This window comes from Phoenix dactylifera, chromosome 10 (genome assembly GCF_051530095.1).
Source record: "Phoenix dactylifera cultivar Ajwa chromosome 10, Ajwa_hap1_PhDact_Kaust_v1.1, whole genome shotgun sequence".
NCBI lineage: Eukaryota > Viridiplantae > Streptophyta > Magnoliopsida > Arecales > Arecaceae > Phoenix > Phoenix dactylifera.
This window is the reverse complement of record NC_143199.1, coordinates 26,402,517-26,419,320: the sequence shown is the minus strand read 5'-3', so window position 1 is coordinate 26,419,320 and position 16,804 is coordinate 26,402,517. Positions and strand designations below refer to the sequence as shown.

The window sequence follows — 16,804 nt, the reverse complement described above, 5'->3', positions numbered from 1 at the left end:
CTCAACCATAGCATAGATGCTACTAGGATTTTAGTATAGTGCAATGGATCAAATAACTTTCTTTAAGTAGCGTATTAGGCTTTTCTGATCATAAATTTATAACTTTTGACCCTAACACTTCCCCTTTTCCACCCATACGAAAAGAAAAGATAGATGCTATTTTCGATAAACAGATAATATCTACTACTGAAATAAGAGCTCACCATTTTCTAGTCCGATGGAGAGACCGTCTAGATTCCGATAGCACGTAGATTACTCGTGATGAGCTACAACAGATTGATTCAGACATATTGAAGTACTACCAGAGCCGCCTACAGTCTCACTCGACTGAGTCGAGTTTCTCCCACCTCAGAAGAGTTGGTGCGCACACCAGTTACAGATCATCAATCAGACATGTGTATAGTCACAAGCACGGAAGGGCAGCCCACCCAGTGACACTTTAGCTGGGTGACATATTATGAGAGAGAGAGAGAGAGAGAGAGAGAGAGAGAGAGATTTTTATGTTTTATTTGTTGGGTACTTTCGTCTTTTCTATAGGGATATTTTGGTTCTTTACCTATATAAACGCTTGTAAGACTGATTAATTTTGAGAGCTTCCTCATATTTTCTTTTGTTGGTGGATTCCGACACCCTGTTGGTGGATTCCGCGGGTTTAGTTACCATTGTTCGGTGGATTTCGGACGCCCTATTGGTAGATTCCTAGTATTTGCATTGTCTAGGACATTCTTCTGCATCAAAAGCTACAAGAGTTTAATTGCATTATGAAGGGCAAGTTTTAAAAGAGCAATATTGTCACAACCATTCTGTGGGTTAAACCATCTACACTGATTACAAATCCAAGCTCAAAAAAGGTTACATGCAGCAAAATGATCCCAGGTGAATTCATACACAAGTTCAATGCAGCAGGATGAACCCAACAAATAGGGGAGAATCAAGTTCATAAACCTATGAGGAACTCCCTTCCTAAGAGCAACATAAAGGATATTAATCTCTTATTCAATAGGTTGAATCTCATGATATTGAGTAACAAAGATTTTTCTTCAGCCACCTTAATGTCAAAGTCATGCACTTCTCAAAGCCTGCATTTTGCTAGAGTTTTTCCTTTTGTTTGTATCGAAGTTCCTTAGCTTTTCACATCATGGAGTTCATCAGATTAGAAATAAAGGATTTTGCTATGACACTGGAAATTATCTTCTGATTTCTAAGCAGACTTAAAAAGTTTATACATATCCGTAAATAGTTTAGGGCATGATATGGTTTAAAATAATTTTTGGGTACTAAGTCAGTAATGCTCATAGCAAGAAGATCATTGGTTTTTATGCCAAATTTATGATGATTTATCTACCTAGGTTGATGTTAAAAATTTATGGCAAATCAGTCAACAATAAAGAACGATGTTCAGTTCAAGGTGCCTTGCAAATGCCCTCAAGAGTAAAAATTGAGATTTGGCACTCCATCCCCATGAATTAATTTTTGGCTTGCCTAAGATTGTCGGAGTTTCAATAGTAATGCATGTTGGTTATTTTACGAACATCTGTTGTTTTGTGTATCTGACCAGTATGCAAACACGAATGGGCTATCTACTGTCATTGACCACTTTTGGTTCGGGTTTCTTCTACAAGTTCAAACTACAAGAAGGAACTCGAATTTTAATTCTTGGAGGGACCATACTTCTTTGAACCTTTTCTTATGTCTTTATCCCTGCATTATGTTAGAAAAAAAAAAACTTGTCCAGCCTTATAAAGATATAAAGGATTCTAGAAGTTGAATCCTTTGGCTTTTGATTAAAAAACATTTTCACATGCATGCAAATCAAGCAAGCTGAGATGCATCATGACAAGCTAGTTTGAGGCACCAGTTTGGGTGCCGATGCACTTAAAACACATTCACCTTGAAATTATTTCAAATTTCACTTTTGAAATCTTTCTATTGTTCGAGTCTTATTTGCTCTTGAAGATTTAACAGTCAGTACATTATGGTATTATCCTTCAAGGATCATCATAATATTCACCCATTTGTTTCCTTCTTACAGTCATTGGTTGATGTTGTGACAATTTGGCTTTTGGGAGAGATGTAATATTGAATGAGAATTGTTAATCAGTGTTTGAAAAAGTACTCCATGCTGCTGCATGGGCAAATGCAGTGCTCTAGTTGTTATGGAAATGCACAGTAGGAGCCTAGGCTGCCTGAAATAATCCTTGGAACCTACATATGCAGTTTGGGTTGGGCCAAGTGCATAGCTTGTGCAGGACAGTTTGGGATAGGTGAGTCAAGCGAAACAAGAGTGTTCAATCCTGCTCAAGTAGCTCCTCAATCAAAAGTTGAAGCTCTGGTTTGCTTTAAACTTGGGAAGAAGGGAGGAGATTTCAGGGCTATGGAACAACTACAGATAACAAGAAGAAGCAGAAATAGCAGACATCAGAGCCTAGTTTTTTTCCCTTCTTGTATCCTCCTCCGCCTTCTCCACTTCTTATCTCCTCTTCCTCCACCTGCTCCTCCTCCTCCTCCTCGAACTGCATAAGCGCCCTCTTACCAGCTAGGTGCTCAGGGTTCCCTGGCTGCTTTTATACTACAGCCACTTCTCCGAACTTTTGGTTATATACCAGCTAAACTCACAAACCAGAAGACATAAAAGAGAACCTTCTCTTCACCTCTCATCTCAATCTTAATGGAAAATATTCTTTACTTGTTCTTACATGAGTACAGGTGAGACTTGCTCTAGACCATTTCACATATCGTGCAATGGTTAGGGAGGCAAGACAAAGGTTCTTTGTATCTTAAGGATGGACTACCAAAGCTTAATGTACTCTCAAGGGATTGTTAAATTTATCCTAATGAGATAGTTTATAACATGTCACAAACATAATACTTTTTTTCCTTATATCGCAATTAGGTTTGTATGCCAATGCATAAACTTTAAACATGGCTTTGGAATTATTAGCAGATAAATAAACAATAGAATCAGTAATAAGATGTATATTACTTCAAAAAGTGCTTCTAGACACATACAATTAGAGCACATGAAAAGGAAACTACTATGTCACAATTGATTTGTTCTATCTAAATCTTCAATCAAACCTGAGACAAACTAAATACCTTAATCCACATGAAAAGGAAAATCATACAATCCACCATCCGGAAAATGAAATTCTCTTCCGATTGGAACCATATAAACAAGTTATCTATATATAATCATACATGACGCACTGCAATTAAAGTAATACTGCATGTTGAAGATTAAAGCATTTCGGCAAACATAACTTTGCAAATAACATTTTGTATATGTGTTTCTTTAGTGCCAATAGAACACATGCGCTCAAAAAGAAGAAAAATTTCAATGATTCGATGTGAAATGGAACTCCATGCTACAATGAGATACTTTCTTCATTGCTCCCCCCCTTTTTCAAGATAGTACAATAGGATGCTCAAATTGATAGGCTTTACCACATAAAAAACCCATGACAATAAAATCATCAATCTTAGAACTACATAAGAAGATCCATTTCCATTAATAAAAGGGAGATTAAGTATGGTTTGTCTTAAAAGTAAAATATAAAATCAACACATCAGGGGGAAGAAAACCATCCTTTTCAATCATTTGATTACACTACACTATGATGAATTACCAAAAACTGTAACAAGAACCAAAAAACCACAAGACTATTGGCATTAGAATTTTAGCGCAAAATACAAACCCGCTTTAGATTTCAAACAAAGAATCAGATCACCTTGAATAGTTAAAATTAGAAAAAGACAAGTAGTCATCCTACCTACCAACTGTGCACTATCATGCTTGCTCACCATATCTGCAATCTGACCGTCCCCCGTGGCTTGCATCAAATCAACCCTGATCCAGAATCCTCTGCTCCCAAATGATAGAAGTCTGGAAAACTTTAAAACCTTTTACCCTCCAAAGAAGGAAAAGAAGCCCTTTTTCTTGGGCTCCTCCTCGACCATCACTGCAGTCATGGTATCCTGCTCGACCAGCCTCCACGCAGCCTGCTCGAATGCCCGCCCAGCCACCGTTGGAGGCTTGTTAAGAACAAGAGGATATCCTCGATTCGTGCTCTTAATCACCTCTGAGTCCTCTGTAATGACCCCAAGCAGTGCAAGGCCGAGCATTTCCTGCACGTCGAGCACCGACATCATGTCCTTCCCTCTCATAAGATCAGTGCGGACCCTGTTAACGACCATCTTGATGTCCCGAATGCCGTCGCACTCGAGGAGGCCAGTGACCCGGTCGGGTCAGGGGTGGTCACGAGCACGGCCTCACTGGCAGGGGCGATGGCGGTGATGAATCCGGCGTCGATGCCAGCAGGGAAGTCGATAAGGACCAAGTGAGGGGCGCCCGAAGCGCGCGAGCGGAGGGCGTCGACGACCCAAGTGAGGGCCTTGGCGCCGAAGCCGAGGGGGAACATAGAGCGGGGCTTGGAGATGCAGAGGAGCTCGAGGGAGGGGTAGCGGCGGTCGCGGACGAGGGGCTGGTCGAGGCGGCAGTCGCCGTTGAGGACCTCGACGGCCGTGTAGTGGACGCGGTTCCCGAGGCCGAGGAGGAGGTCGAGGTTGCGGAGGCCGGCGTCGGCGTCGACGGCGACGACAGAGAACCCGAAGCGGGCGAGGGAGATGCCGACGTTGGCGGCGGTGGTGGTCTTGCCGACGCCTTCCTTGCCGGAGGTGACCACCACCACGCGGGGGGTCTCGCCGGCGAGCTGGGGCATGCGGTTCCACTGGAAGGTGGCGGAGACGGCGGCTCCGGGAGTCCTGCGGCGGCGGGCGCCTGAGGCTTCGGGGCCGAGGAGGACGGGAGAAGGGAGGATTGAGTGGAGGGAGGAGACGGCGCGGGGGATCGAGGGAAGAGGAGAAGCCATGGCCGCTGAGAGTGCGACGAACGAAGGGACGGAGAGGGGGACTTGATTTGGGGCGAGAGCGAAGCTAGAAATGGACCGGATTTCGGAACTCGGGCCGAATCCAGAGTTTCGGCGAATCATTTGCCGGTCTTAATCTACTTGTATATAAATATATATATATAGCCAAATGAGGTTTTATATGTGAAAATCATCCAAGCCAAAATTTTTGAGAACCACAAATGCCCAAAGCAATACGTCCAAGATACTATTATACTAACTATTAAATCATTTTACCAACTTAAGTTTAAATTAATTTATCATTCAATAATATTGATTACAAATAATAAGCATAAGATGGTTCTACAAAATATTTATTTTTTTTAGAATAAACAAAAAGTTCCAATACTAAGTTCAGTTTTAGTTCTCATAAATCTATCCAAGTTCAACATACAACACATAAGAATTTTAGACCTATCATGTTGGAGGAATCTCGATAGGCACTATAAATAAAGAAAAAAAAACAAAAACTCATTATATTATAGAGATATACTATCTCATTTTTTTCTTATTTAGTATATAAGCCTCCAAATTGATTCGAGACCTAGATTAAAGCACATGTGTCACGCATACAGAATTTTAGTTGATTTTAGTAGCTAATATGAGGTGCTTACTTAGATACAAATTTTATATCTCATGCATTTAAACATGAAATTTCTTATGTCAAGATATAAGTAATATTTGGCTATAGAGGAGGGAGGGTGTCATCTAAGTTTTCTAGAAATTTTACCATCTAACACAGACTCTTTTAACGACAATTCAGGATACATGTTTTATTGTGTATCTTTCTATTATTGCGTCAAACAGCTCAGACTCAAGACTATTGGCAAAGCTGACGAGCTTAATCAAAAAAAACTTATGTTTAATATTTAACTTTTGTATTATATATAAGGCTGTAAATAGGTTGGGTCGATCCGTGATCTGATCCGTCCGACCCGATCTGCGTAGATCCGATCCGATCCGAATTTTAAGACCTGCAGGTCCAAGTTGGATTCTAAAATTGGATCCGAATCATTTTCAGAAACGGGTTTAGATTTACCGAACGGACCCAATCCAACTCGAATGGATCCGAAGAGAGAGAAAGGAGAAAAACAAAAAAGAATTTTTTTTTTTTTGTGCGTGTATGTGTGTAGATTGTGTTATTGGTCATTTTTAAGTTAATTTATGGCGGATTTTCAAGGCATGAGGGGAAAAGCCCTAAGGGGACTAGGGTTCAAGTGTGGAAGAATAGCAATAAGCATAGGTTCACGGAATCCAAAGAAACCTCGGCTTGTCTGGATTCTCTCTCGATCTATTACACTGTTGATACCTCTGGTGTCTCGGCAGCTGGTTTTTTTTTTCCTTCTGTTTTTTTGTTTTTGTTTCTTTTAACTTTTGTAGGGAGAAAGTGAGGGAACACTGAACAAAATTTGGGTCATGTGCCAGTTTTCTGCAATGGAATTGGATTTTGGAAGAAGGTCTGGGATTTTTTTTTGTCCTCGTGAGAGGGGAGCTGTGATATGAAATTTGGCCCGTAGACTACTTAGTAAGTCATGGGTCATCTGACTAGAGGTCAATCGCAAGTCTGTCAAAGTCATGGGTCACCCAACACCCCATAATTATGATATGATCAAATCAGATTTGCTCAAAATCACTTCCAAAAGCACAATAAATTGGACCGTTCCGGTTCCGAACCTAACACTAACTCGGATCTGATTCGGACCCAATTCGATCCGATCCAATCTTCAACCGGATCGGATCTGAGTCCAAAATTAAAATCCAAACAAAAAATCGGAACGGATCGGAATCACTCAGGATCTGATCCGATCTATTGCACCCTTAATTGTATAGTTGTATAGATGCATAGAAATTATTAGGTGCTCAGTTTAAATTAAAAATTACTAAACCGAATCGAATCTGCCGGTGTAGCTCGAACCGAGCCGATCCGATCTCCAACCAAATTGATTCTTCAATGAAAAACGGTTCCGACCGAGCCGAAATCAGACTAGAATTGATTCTCCAATAAAAAACAGTTCCGACCGATTCGCACCGATTTTGGAGCCTGGTGTGCCCCAATTCATAAATCGGCACTCTAGGTTTGGTATCAGTTCGGCACGATTTGAATCGATACCGGAACGGCTTGCTTCCACGAATCTTGGTTTAAACCAATATCCGTAATAACCACATGCGTTTTTTCACCAAGAAAATAATAAAAAAAAAATACCGACGTAAATGAGATCTCCCTCCAAATCGACAAGCTCGGTCATTTGGCGGGCACCGAGACGACGAAACTCGAACGCTCTCCAATGGAACCAGATCTCCTCAAATCCTCCCTCTTCTACGCCGATCAGCGCCTTTGCTCCGCCGAGATCCTCTCACCTTCCGAAGTCTTCGATCCGTTCCTCTCTTCGATTTCTTCTTCTCCCATTCGATTCGCCGCTCTCGAATCCCCACCATTTTATTCTTCCCCGTCTCTCTTTAGATTAATCCTAACTTTTCCCTTTGAATCGCCTCCAGGTGCGGGCAAGAATCGAAGTCGCCGTCCTCAATTTCCTCAAGATCCTCACTTCCCCGACCCCCGCTATCCCCGCTCTCGCTCTGGTCTCTTCCCCCCTTCAAGTCCTCCAAAAATGGTTCTTGTGGTGATGAACGTCGGTAGCTTGTAATTTAGTTCAATTGATTGTTTATTGCACTGAATTTTAATGGAATACCGAGCAAAGCCAGCTTCATGTTGCCAAGTTTAAATTCTTATGAGAACTCTGGTTGTATTGATGCTTGTGAAGCAATAGGAAGCTATGTTTACAACTCTAGCGTTATTGCTCTGCTCTTGTACGTATCATGAAATGAAATGATCTAAACATTTGTCCATCTTGTAGTTTAAACTTTAAAACATTATTTCCTTGCTAATAACCTATGGATCAACAGATATTTGATTGCCATCTCAAGTTATTGGCTATGTAATTGGTTTTAATCTGAAGCAAAAGATCCCTTAATTCTACTTTCTATATATATATCAACTGTGACTGCATCGATGCTTTTGCAAACCAGTCAGAAGCTATGGTTATGAGTACCACATCACTCATTCGTTTTGTATAGTATGAAGAAATTATATAAGTGATATGCTCCATACTGTTGAAGAACTCTTAAATTGCTTTTAAATATTTCATTGGCCAGGCAATCCTGTGAATTATTCTGGCATTCTCATTATCAAAACAATTCATGATAAAAAATGCACATGATTTATTAGTAGAACATTCATGGATTACACATTTATGATGTCAATATTGTTGTTGGCAGAGGCAGTGCTAATATTCTGTTGCTTCTGTTTCCTTTCCATGTTTGTTTTTACACGAATCAGCAAATGTGAATTTTGATAATTTCACAAATTTTCATCTCCTTTAATATTAAAATTTCAATTATCTGGAATCTTTCCAAACTTTATGCTGAATTTTCTCCATATCCCATATTCTAACTCTTACTCTCAGCTGAGTAATTCTGGAGGCCAAATTTGTGATTTTGCATGAAATAAATTAATCTTGACATTTCAGCCTACCATACTGCACAAGTTTTCCCAGAGCGGTTACCCTAATCATGATTTGAAGCATAATTACCTCATTGGTACAATAGGTTAGTAGAAGGTCAGATAATAGTTGGCTACGTCATGGACTGTTGAGTGATGTTTCCTCAGTCTTCCTTTCTCATTCCTTTTGTATGAGGTCTCTCACAAGAGCCAATGATGCCAAGGCCTTCATTAGAGGTAATGGGAGCAACATCTGTTCCCCTTCTTGAGCATTTTTCCTCCTGTTTGCTTCTTATCTAGGCTTTGGTGGGCTTATTTTGTCTTATTGCATGCAAACGGACATGCATGCACTTGTAGTGTGGAAGGTCATGGAAATGTGTTTTCGGGTTCTGCATCACGGAAAGCTAGTCACCCAGAGGGAGCTCTTTTATAAGTTGCTCAGCGACTCGCCAGAATTCTTTACTTCTCAGTGTCAAGTCAACAGAACAGTGCAAGGTTATAATTTCCTTCCCCTTTCTTGGCGGTGTTTTGTGGTCATGAAATTATGCCCTGGCTGAACTTCATCAGTTACCCAATTTTAGATGTCGTTGCATTGCTTCGTTGCACTCGACGGAGTCTAGGTATCATGGCATCCAGCAGAGGTGCGATCATTGGGCGCTTACTGTTGCAGGTGCAATGTGTCTTAAGATAAAATTTTGTCACTCTTTTTTTTCAGTGAACATAATATGTAAACCCTTTTGTTGGTAAATGGGGGATCATGTCCATCTTTTCTAAATGCAAATTGCAGTTGACATAAATCACGAGGTGCTACAATTACTTTAAATGGGCTATTGAATGCACATATAATTTCTTCTCCTTTTCATTTGCATCACATGGGTTACATGCTGATTAGTTTGAAATGAAATATAAAACCAAGGAGCCAGGTGAAGAGATCATTGACTGCTCTGTGCTTGGACAAGCTGGACATGTCATAACGGGAGACTTAAATTTGTTGAGCAAACTGGTTTTCCGTTCAGATGCTCGATTTATTATCATAGTAGAGAAGGTAGCTTAGTATTCTATGGTTTACCTGTGATCTCAATCAATTTCCCCAGCTAATTTTGATAATTGGATTTGAATAGGATGCAATTTTTCAAAGGTTGGCTGAAGATGGCCTATTCAATCAGATACCATGTATTCTGATCACAGCTAAAGGATATCCTGACATTGCAACAAGGTAACCAGCCAGCAAAACAAAAGCTATAGCTACTTCTATCTTAATTTATCTCATTGGAATTTGTTTAAGCTGGCAGTTATGTGCAATGGGGATAAATACTACAAATAGAAATTTGCATGTATATATCTAAAGGTCCGAAGAGAGGACTGGTGACATGAAAACTTAGTGAAGTTGTGGAGAGTTGCTGAAAAAGCTCTTGTTGACTAGGGATAGACATTGCTAAGAACATTTTCTCATCTCTAAGCCTCACGCCATATAGATGTGACAAAGCAATTTTGTTATTGTTTCGGTGATAACATGATTAATAATATCATGAACCATGATATCCTGTTTTTTTAACCCATATCAATTTCTAGTAGCAGGTGACTTAAAATTTTAACTTAAACTGATATATTTTTTATGCATGTAAAAGATGAATGTGAAAACTATGGCCATGAGGTATGATTATAACAAATTTTCCTGCATATGGATGTAATTCTTCAATGCTTATTTTCAGAACATAAAAATGTAAATACATTTATCCTGCGAGATTACAAATGATCCTGCTTGTTGATTCTCTTTTTTTAAAATTATAACTATGTTGATGGAATTTTCACTCTGTGCTCACTGCAAATAAACGTGCTGTGGGAATAATGCTGACAACTTTAGTAATAGTATTTGGGACGAATAATGTCAAAATACTTTTTTTGTTGTGCCATAAGTTTGCAGGTTGTATTGGATTATGTTATTAATTTTAGAGCTTTATTTTTTTCCAAATAATATATATATATATATATATATATATATATATATATATATATATATATATATATTCTGGGAAGTGCGAACAGTATGAAAGATTTAGTATTCAAATTTTGTTTTAGTAAAAGTATGCTGCTTTTTGGGCATCACTCATGGTCCAGATCTCCATTTAGACATGTAATACTTTCTCCAATGCTGACCTTCTTTTTCAAATCTGCTGTTAATAGCTTTAATTTAGATGATGCTAAGAAAACTGGGTTAAATTTAGAGCACATGATTGATGCTAGTGCCTTGGTCAGGAGTAGGTTAGATTTGATCCTTTTATATAAATTTCCTAGTCCAGCTTATTGTTTGAACTATCATGTGGATGGCAATATAGGTGAAGTGTTGTAGTTGAGCTTATCGTACAGGCTTTTATGGAGGGCACTATTAGGTAGAAAAGGAATTGAGCAGGATGTTTACTTAAAATTGTCTCGTGCCCTTAACAGTCAACAGATCTCATAACCTGATTGTTCAGCATGGACAGAATTGACATTTGCAAGACTTGATCATCATGCAACATCAAAATGGACAGTTATGTTTGGTAAAGTCCTCACTGTCTAAGTCAGGATTTATGTTATAGGAGTCAGGTTTAAATGGTTTTTATGTAATAGATGTGCTATGAAGTGATGGGAAAAAGTTTAGCACTTACAAATGCAAGGTAGCTCACTGTCTTAGTCAGGATTTATGTTGTGGGAGTTAGGTTTAAATGGCTTTTATCTAATAGATGTGTTATGAAGTGATGGGAAAAAGTTCAGCGCTTACAAATGCAAGGTAGCTTCATCTATCTGGAGGGATTTTGAAGTGATTTAGAATATATAAACTACAATGTTATTTCTGAAGGAAAACATAGAAACTTATTATTAAAGATGTCTAACATACGAAGTTAGCCTCTTAGACTGATGCATGAACCGTATTTATTCTGAAGCAAAAAATCGGACTAATGTCCTTGTTAAAATTCTATTTGCCGCCAGTAAAACATATCTGATATGTAAGGAGGCAGCTAAAATGTTTGGAAACAAATGTACTCCTTAGTAACAAACTACTCTTTTATATTAAAGAGGATGTTGCCATCACACTTTTGGATAACTGGAATTCACATCATTTAAGAAGATCTTTTGCCATTGACAATTGAAATGTCAAACTGAATCATGAGATGCATTACAACAGGTCATGTTGCTAGGGAAAACACATGGTTGTTTTATTAAACTCAATTCTGATTCAGCCCATAAGAAATTTTATGTGAGGATAAGTAGTTTAGCTGCATGAAGATGATGAACATCTGTTGCTTTTACTACACAGATATAAAACTACATATTTTTGCAACTGATTCATTCTGTAGCTTAGAGCTGCTAAAATTGACACGTAATGTAGGGACATTTTGTTGAAATATTCTAGTCCTGTTTGGGTTGGTAAGAGTTTCAAACTTTTCATGGGATGTTCTTGTTGCTAAGCCTACTGTTGCATTGTTGACGTTCTCTAACTCTGGGTCCATTTGCCTCTTTTGAAGGGAAACAAAACAAGTTCTGCTTTGATTTGCTCATGAAAATCATACTGTTAAAAACATTGTCTCCCTGGTCCGTATCTATCTACAAGTGCCTCAACCATTCATTGGATATTTGTTGCTGACTCTATAAGCGCCATTTTTTCTAGAGTCAAGATGACAATGATGTGCTTTTTATCAAATGGGGATGTTCTTTAGGTTACCTTGAAAAAATGGTGCCTCGTTGATCTACTTTTGATAGTTATCATTTGGCAAGCAACCAACCTAACATATGGGTTTCTTGAAAAATATACCTAGTTACCTACTATATGGTTAATCTTGGATTGTTAAGAAAAGGTGGCAATCTTCCGGTCAATGTAAATAACTCGTGCCTCACACCCATGGAAAGTTGGAAACACCTTCTGAGGTGTTGGGGGAAAAACTTCCTCCTGGTGGAAGAAGAGTGCAACTCCTGGGTTATGGCCACTTTGTGTTTCTATAATTTTTATGAATTGGTATTGTTTTTTCTTGCAGTGGAACTTGCAAAACGCAAAGATACAATTTTTTTCTTCCTATTTTAACCTTCTCTTCTCCTCCAATAAGATTCTAGGATCAGCTAAATCCTGCTGCTTGCTGCCAATAATTTCTCTGCACCATTCGGAATTCATTGACACCTTGTACAATGTCATGATTGGTACATTGTTGAGGAAATAATCTTGTAGATTATGATAAACCGAAACATAAGGATATCAATAATTTCCTATTCTGGTTGTATCTAGTGTATAATCAGGGTCCAATCTTGTTTATTTGAATATGATGGTTAAGAAATGTAGCACAATAGGGGGTTAAACGTAAGCAAGAATTTTCACTACGGGTGGCAAATTGGCATACAGTGGACTGAGAACTAGGCTACTTTGAATCAACCAGATGTGCAAAGCAAGTTATTATTTGTCTGTAATTTGGTGCAGATCTATCACAATTTGGGTCAGAGACATGGAGCTTCCAGGACAATGTTGGATGAGTTTCAATAATCTGGACATCACATACACATCATGAATTTAATGTTTAGGTGCATGCAAAATATTTATGTCTGTATGCTATACTTTCAGCACTTTTATGTAAGTCATTAATGTTCTGGGTAGTATCATTGCTTGAAAGTATGAGTTCTATTATTGATAATTTTTGACTTTGATAGACAGTCTAAATGTTTTACTACTGATTGTTTTTCATGATAATTAATATAAAACAGGTTTATTCTACATCGACTAAACCAGAATTTTCCAGACTTGCCAGTTTTGGCATTGGTGGATTGGTGGAACCCCTTGCCCTTTGACCGTGCCATGGGATAGATACCAGAATCATTTGACATATAATAAACAAAAGGTTTTTGCAGGAACCCAGCAGGGCTGGCAATACTATGCACCTATAAGTTTGGAAGCACAACTATGGGTTTGGAATCATACAGATATGGTACTTACTCCATAGATCATGTTTAATCAAATTATACAGATGGGGATGAAATAAGTGGCTATCAGTTCTCTCTTGCAGCTTGCAATGTTAAATGGCTTGGACTACGAGGAGATGATCTGCAGCTTGTACCTCAACATTCATTGGTCCAACTGAAGCCGCGTGATCTACAAATAGCCAAAAGCTTGATGTCATCTAAGTTGCTGCAGGTAGACAATTAATTGCAGAGTTCTCTTTAGTGAATATTGTATATTTTACATATATTTAAAAATAGTATAGGTGAAGTTAGAGCATATTTTATCTTATAAATTATAAATCTCACATGAAAAATCCCAGGCTTCTAATTATTTACACTCACTATGCATCCCAACTTGCTGGTTTCCTAATATGTGTAAAAGTTGGCTGTCTTTTTGTTTCTGTTGTTGCTTTCTACCATGCAGTATGTTTTTTAATTGACTAAGTAGAATACTTAATATGAAAAAGAAAATAAAAACTACATGGCCCTCATTAATCGCTCAAAGAATAAGACCAAGGCCTATAAGGCTTAAAGACTAAGTTTTAGTCTTCATTAAGCTCCTAAAATCAGCTTTGTATCCATTCATGTCAAATCCATAAATTTTGTTTCGTTGCCGATGATGATAATGTCTTGACTGGACAATGGTCTCCGTTACTCCAGCTGGCCTCACTTTAATTGTCTCCTTTCGTACATACTTCTTTCTACAGTACCTGCATTCTTTGAAATATTTTCGTGATACATTTATTTCTAATTTCTCTTCTGAATTATTGGCATGTCATAAGAACTGAGGTTTTTCTTATATGGTGCACTGAGGAGACATTATATGTACCAATTGGAAATTATAATAGAGTTTAAGAAACATAGTGTGGATTTAGAACAGCTTGAAAGATTTAGACTTCATTGATTAGGAATTCTTAGTATAATTGTTATAGTCAAGAACCATATACATCTTTCTTTTAACACTCATCTAACTATAAAATTTATTTATTTATTACATGTCAGAGGTCATCCTTTTCATTTTGATGAAATATTCCAGAGGAGACTCATACTATTATGTGCCCTTCAAGTGCTAAGGATTATTTTATTTGCCGTTAAACCATGGAACAACTTCATTAAATTTATCACTGTTTGCACATTTAGTCCCAGATAACGGTGCCATGCACCTCTCCATACCACATAGCTACATGTTTGCTGTCATTTAGAGATCAAAAGATATGTCTCTTCCAAGTTGTATTGTTTTTGCATATTACTTTTCAAGAATTTACTCAAATTTGATAAAAGGAACCTACATATTCTAGAGTTTCCTAACCCACTGTCAAAGTCAGCCTCTCTTTTCCTTAAAAGTGCTTCACACTTTCATGACAGGGTAGCCAGATTTCTCTTTAGTAGCGTGTCAGTACAAACACGAACTGTTCCTACTGAAAGCAGCACTCATGTATTTTTCTTGACTCTTTAACTCGATGAATGTTCCCTTCAACCAAGCTTTTTGTTGATCTTGTGGACTGGCTTCCTACTCGAGTACTCAGATCTCTAGTATGATCCACTGCTTCTGATTGGACCCATTGCCTCGCCTAAAGATCTATTCCCCAGTGTGCTGACCTTCTGTTGCAAACGGTTATTTTGTTACTGTTGCTGTTGTTTTTGTCCCTGTCATTGTCTTTGATCTAATCTCATAAAGTTGGTAAAGCATGGTGACTGCATAATGCTTTCGTTGAGCCATCACTTTGCTAGATTAGAAATTTAAGGGACAGCATTCAACAAATATAGCAGCAACAGCCTCTCTGAAAGGGAGAGATGTGGGTTAGTTGGGCAATGCCAGAGTGCAAACCTATAACTATCTGATTAAAAGAAGGGTAAACTGCAAATATATTTGCAGCAATCGCAATGCTATATCATCAGAAGTAATAAACCTCAGTGTAAACCTCCCCTTTTGGATGTATTTTACGTTTCAATATTGCAACACTTTTTTTTTGAAAACACAATGTCCTATATATTTTTGGTTTTAAAATATGGGATATATTCCATAAATTTCTACAGATTCTTTAATTTCAATGTAAAATTCCTTCTAAGTTAGCACAGCTACCATTGCAAGTAACTCACAAGAAGTCTTATGACATTATGATTTTTCAGATGTTGCTTCAGCTGTTTAAAAGCTAAAAATGATTTTAATGGCATTAATTTGTTTATTTTGAAGGAGCCCTATGCAGCAGAGTTGACAATGATGGTTGAGATGGGCCACAAGGTGGAAATTGAGGCTCTGTACTGCCATGGTTTTGATTTCTTGGGGAAATATATTGCAGGGAAGATTGTACAATCCGATTATATTTGATGAAACTATGCTAATTTGTGGTTACCTTTTAAATTTCATGGCATCAGAATGCACTGTTCTTTTCTCTTTTTGACTTGAATGTGGTTGAATATATAAAATTTATTTGAGAGTTAATGTCGAGAAGAGGAATCAGTTGAGTACCGGTTAGATGATGGATCTTAGAAGCTAGGCATGTTAATCATATTATATGGTAAACACATTGTCAGAATTTTAATTGCTTTCATTGCTTGTAAGAAAGGTGCTTTTATACTATTTCCCATTAATAAGTCTCTTTTGTTCTCAAATTTGATTATGTTGTATGAGATACAACAAGCTGTAGGTGACTGCCTATCTTGTGCTCGTCATTGCTAGTCATGATAAAAGAAAATTATTTAGCTTTACTTTCTAACCCTTAAATATTTTTCATCGTTACTTAAATATGGCATAATGCTATGCCCCTTTGATGATTGGAAGTTGAGATCAATGTTGTGGACAATGTTTTCTTTGTTGCAATACCGAGTAACATCATCAACAGGAAACAATGAGCTGAATAGCAGTAATATCACACTTACAGATAAAGGCCATCCTCAAATGTTTAAGCCATAGAAGACTTGAGACACATGGGTTGGTACAAGACATTTCTCAAAGCTTGAGCAAAGAGGCTTCTCAGAGTTATTCTAACATTGTATTAGAAGACCTTATAAGCATTTGCTTAAGACGAAAACAAGCCAAAATAACAACAGTTCTTGTTTATTTTGTTTTGTTTTGTACTTTTGTGGAATGAAACATCTATCAAACTCTCCAAGCAATAAAATTAACAAAATGTATCATTTCATGGTATATCCAACAAGTATTTAGTGATACTTTACAAAGATACCTAATGCAATCGGTCCCATGCATTGGAATGGGGGTATTTAAGTATCGTTCATTTAAGCAAATTTATTTATTCGTAATCTTTCATTGTCAGGCCAACTATTTCCCTTGAAGCTATCGTGTAAAAATAACAGGCCTAGAAAACTAGCACTTTGGGGATTATGATGGGCACACATCATGTAAAGGTAATTTGAACATCCAAAGTCCTCTTCATCTCATTTTCTATGGTGAGTTCAAAGATACTCTAGCTTTATTAGA

General features: G+C 37.9%; 1 protein-coding gene and 1 pseudogene across 1 annotated transcript; one reads left to right on the top strand and one right to left on the bottom strand.

Annotated features, from left to right (window-relative positions):
* Positions 1-3,771: 3,771 nt before the first annotated feature.
* LOC103710738 (septum site-determining protein minD homolog, chloroplastic pseudogene) lies at positions 3,772-4,906 on the bottom strand (annotated as a pseudogene).
* A 2,248-nt stretch (positions 4,907-7,154) lies between these two features.
* Positions 7,155-15,814, top strand: SPO11-2 (sporulation 11-2). The gene is made up of 11 exons (XM_088705699.2): positions 7,155-7,270; positions 7,401-7,484; positions 8,511-8,640; positions 8,761-8,898; positions 8,985-9,073; positions 9,320-9,448; positions 9,525-9,619; positions 13,132-13,194; positions 13,276-13,352; positions 13,431-13,558; positions 15,560-15,814. The coding sequence occupies exons 1-11, from the start codon at positions 7,190-7,192 to the stop codon at positions 15,692-15,694; spliced, it is 1,149 nt and encodes a 382-aa protein (XP_088561825.2). The 5' UTR covers positions 7,155-7,189; the 3' UTR covers positions 15,695-15,814.
* Positions 15,815-16,804: the final 990 nt, after the last annotated feature.

What these genes read in the sequence shown, in the direction of transcription:
- SPO11-2 (XM_088705699.2), top strand. Translation starts at nt 7,190, where the DNA reads ATGGAACCAGATCTCCTCAAATCCTCCCTCTTCTACGCCGATCAGCGC. An exon ending in TTGGGCGCTTACTGTTGCAG is followed by an intron (nt 9,074 to 9,319) that starts GTGCAATGTGTC and finishes TATAAAACCAAG; the next exon opens with GAGCCAGGTGAAGAGATCAT. An exon ending in TGTCATCTAAGTTGCTGCAG is followed by an intron (nt 13,559 to 15,559) that starts GTAGACAATTAA and finishes TTTATTTTGAAG; the next exon opens with GAGCCCTATGCAGCAGAGTT.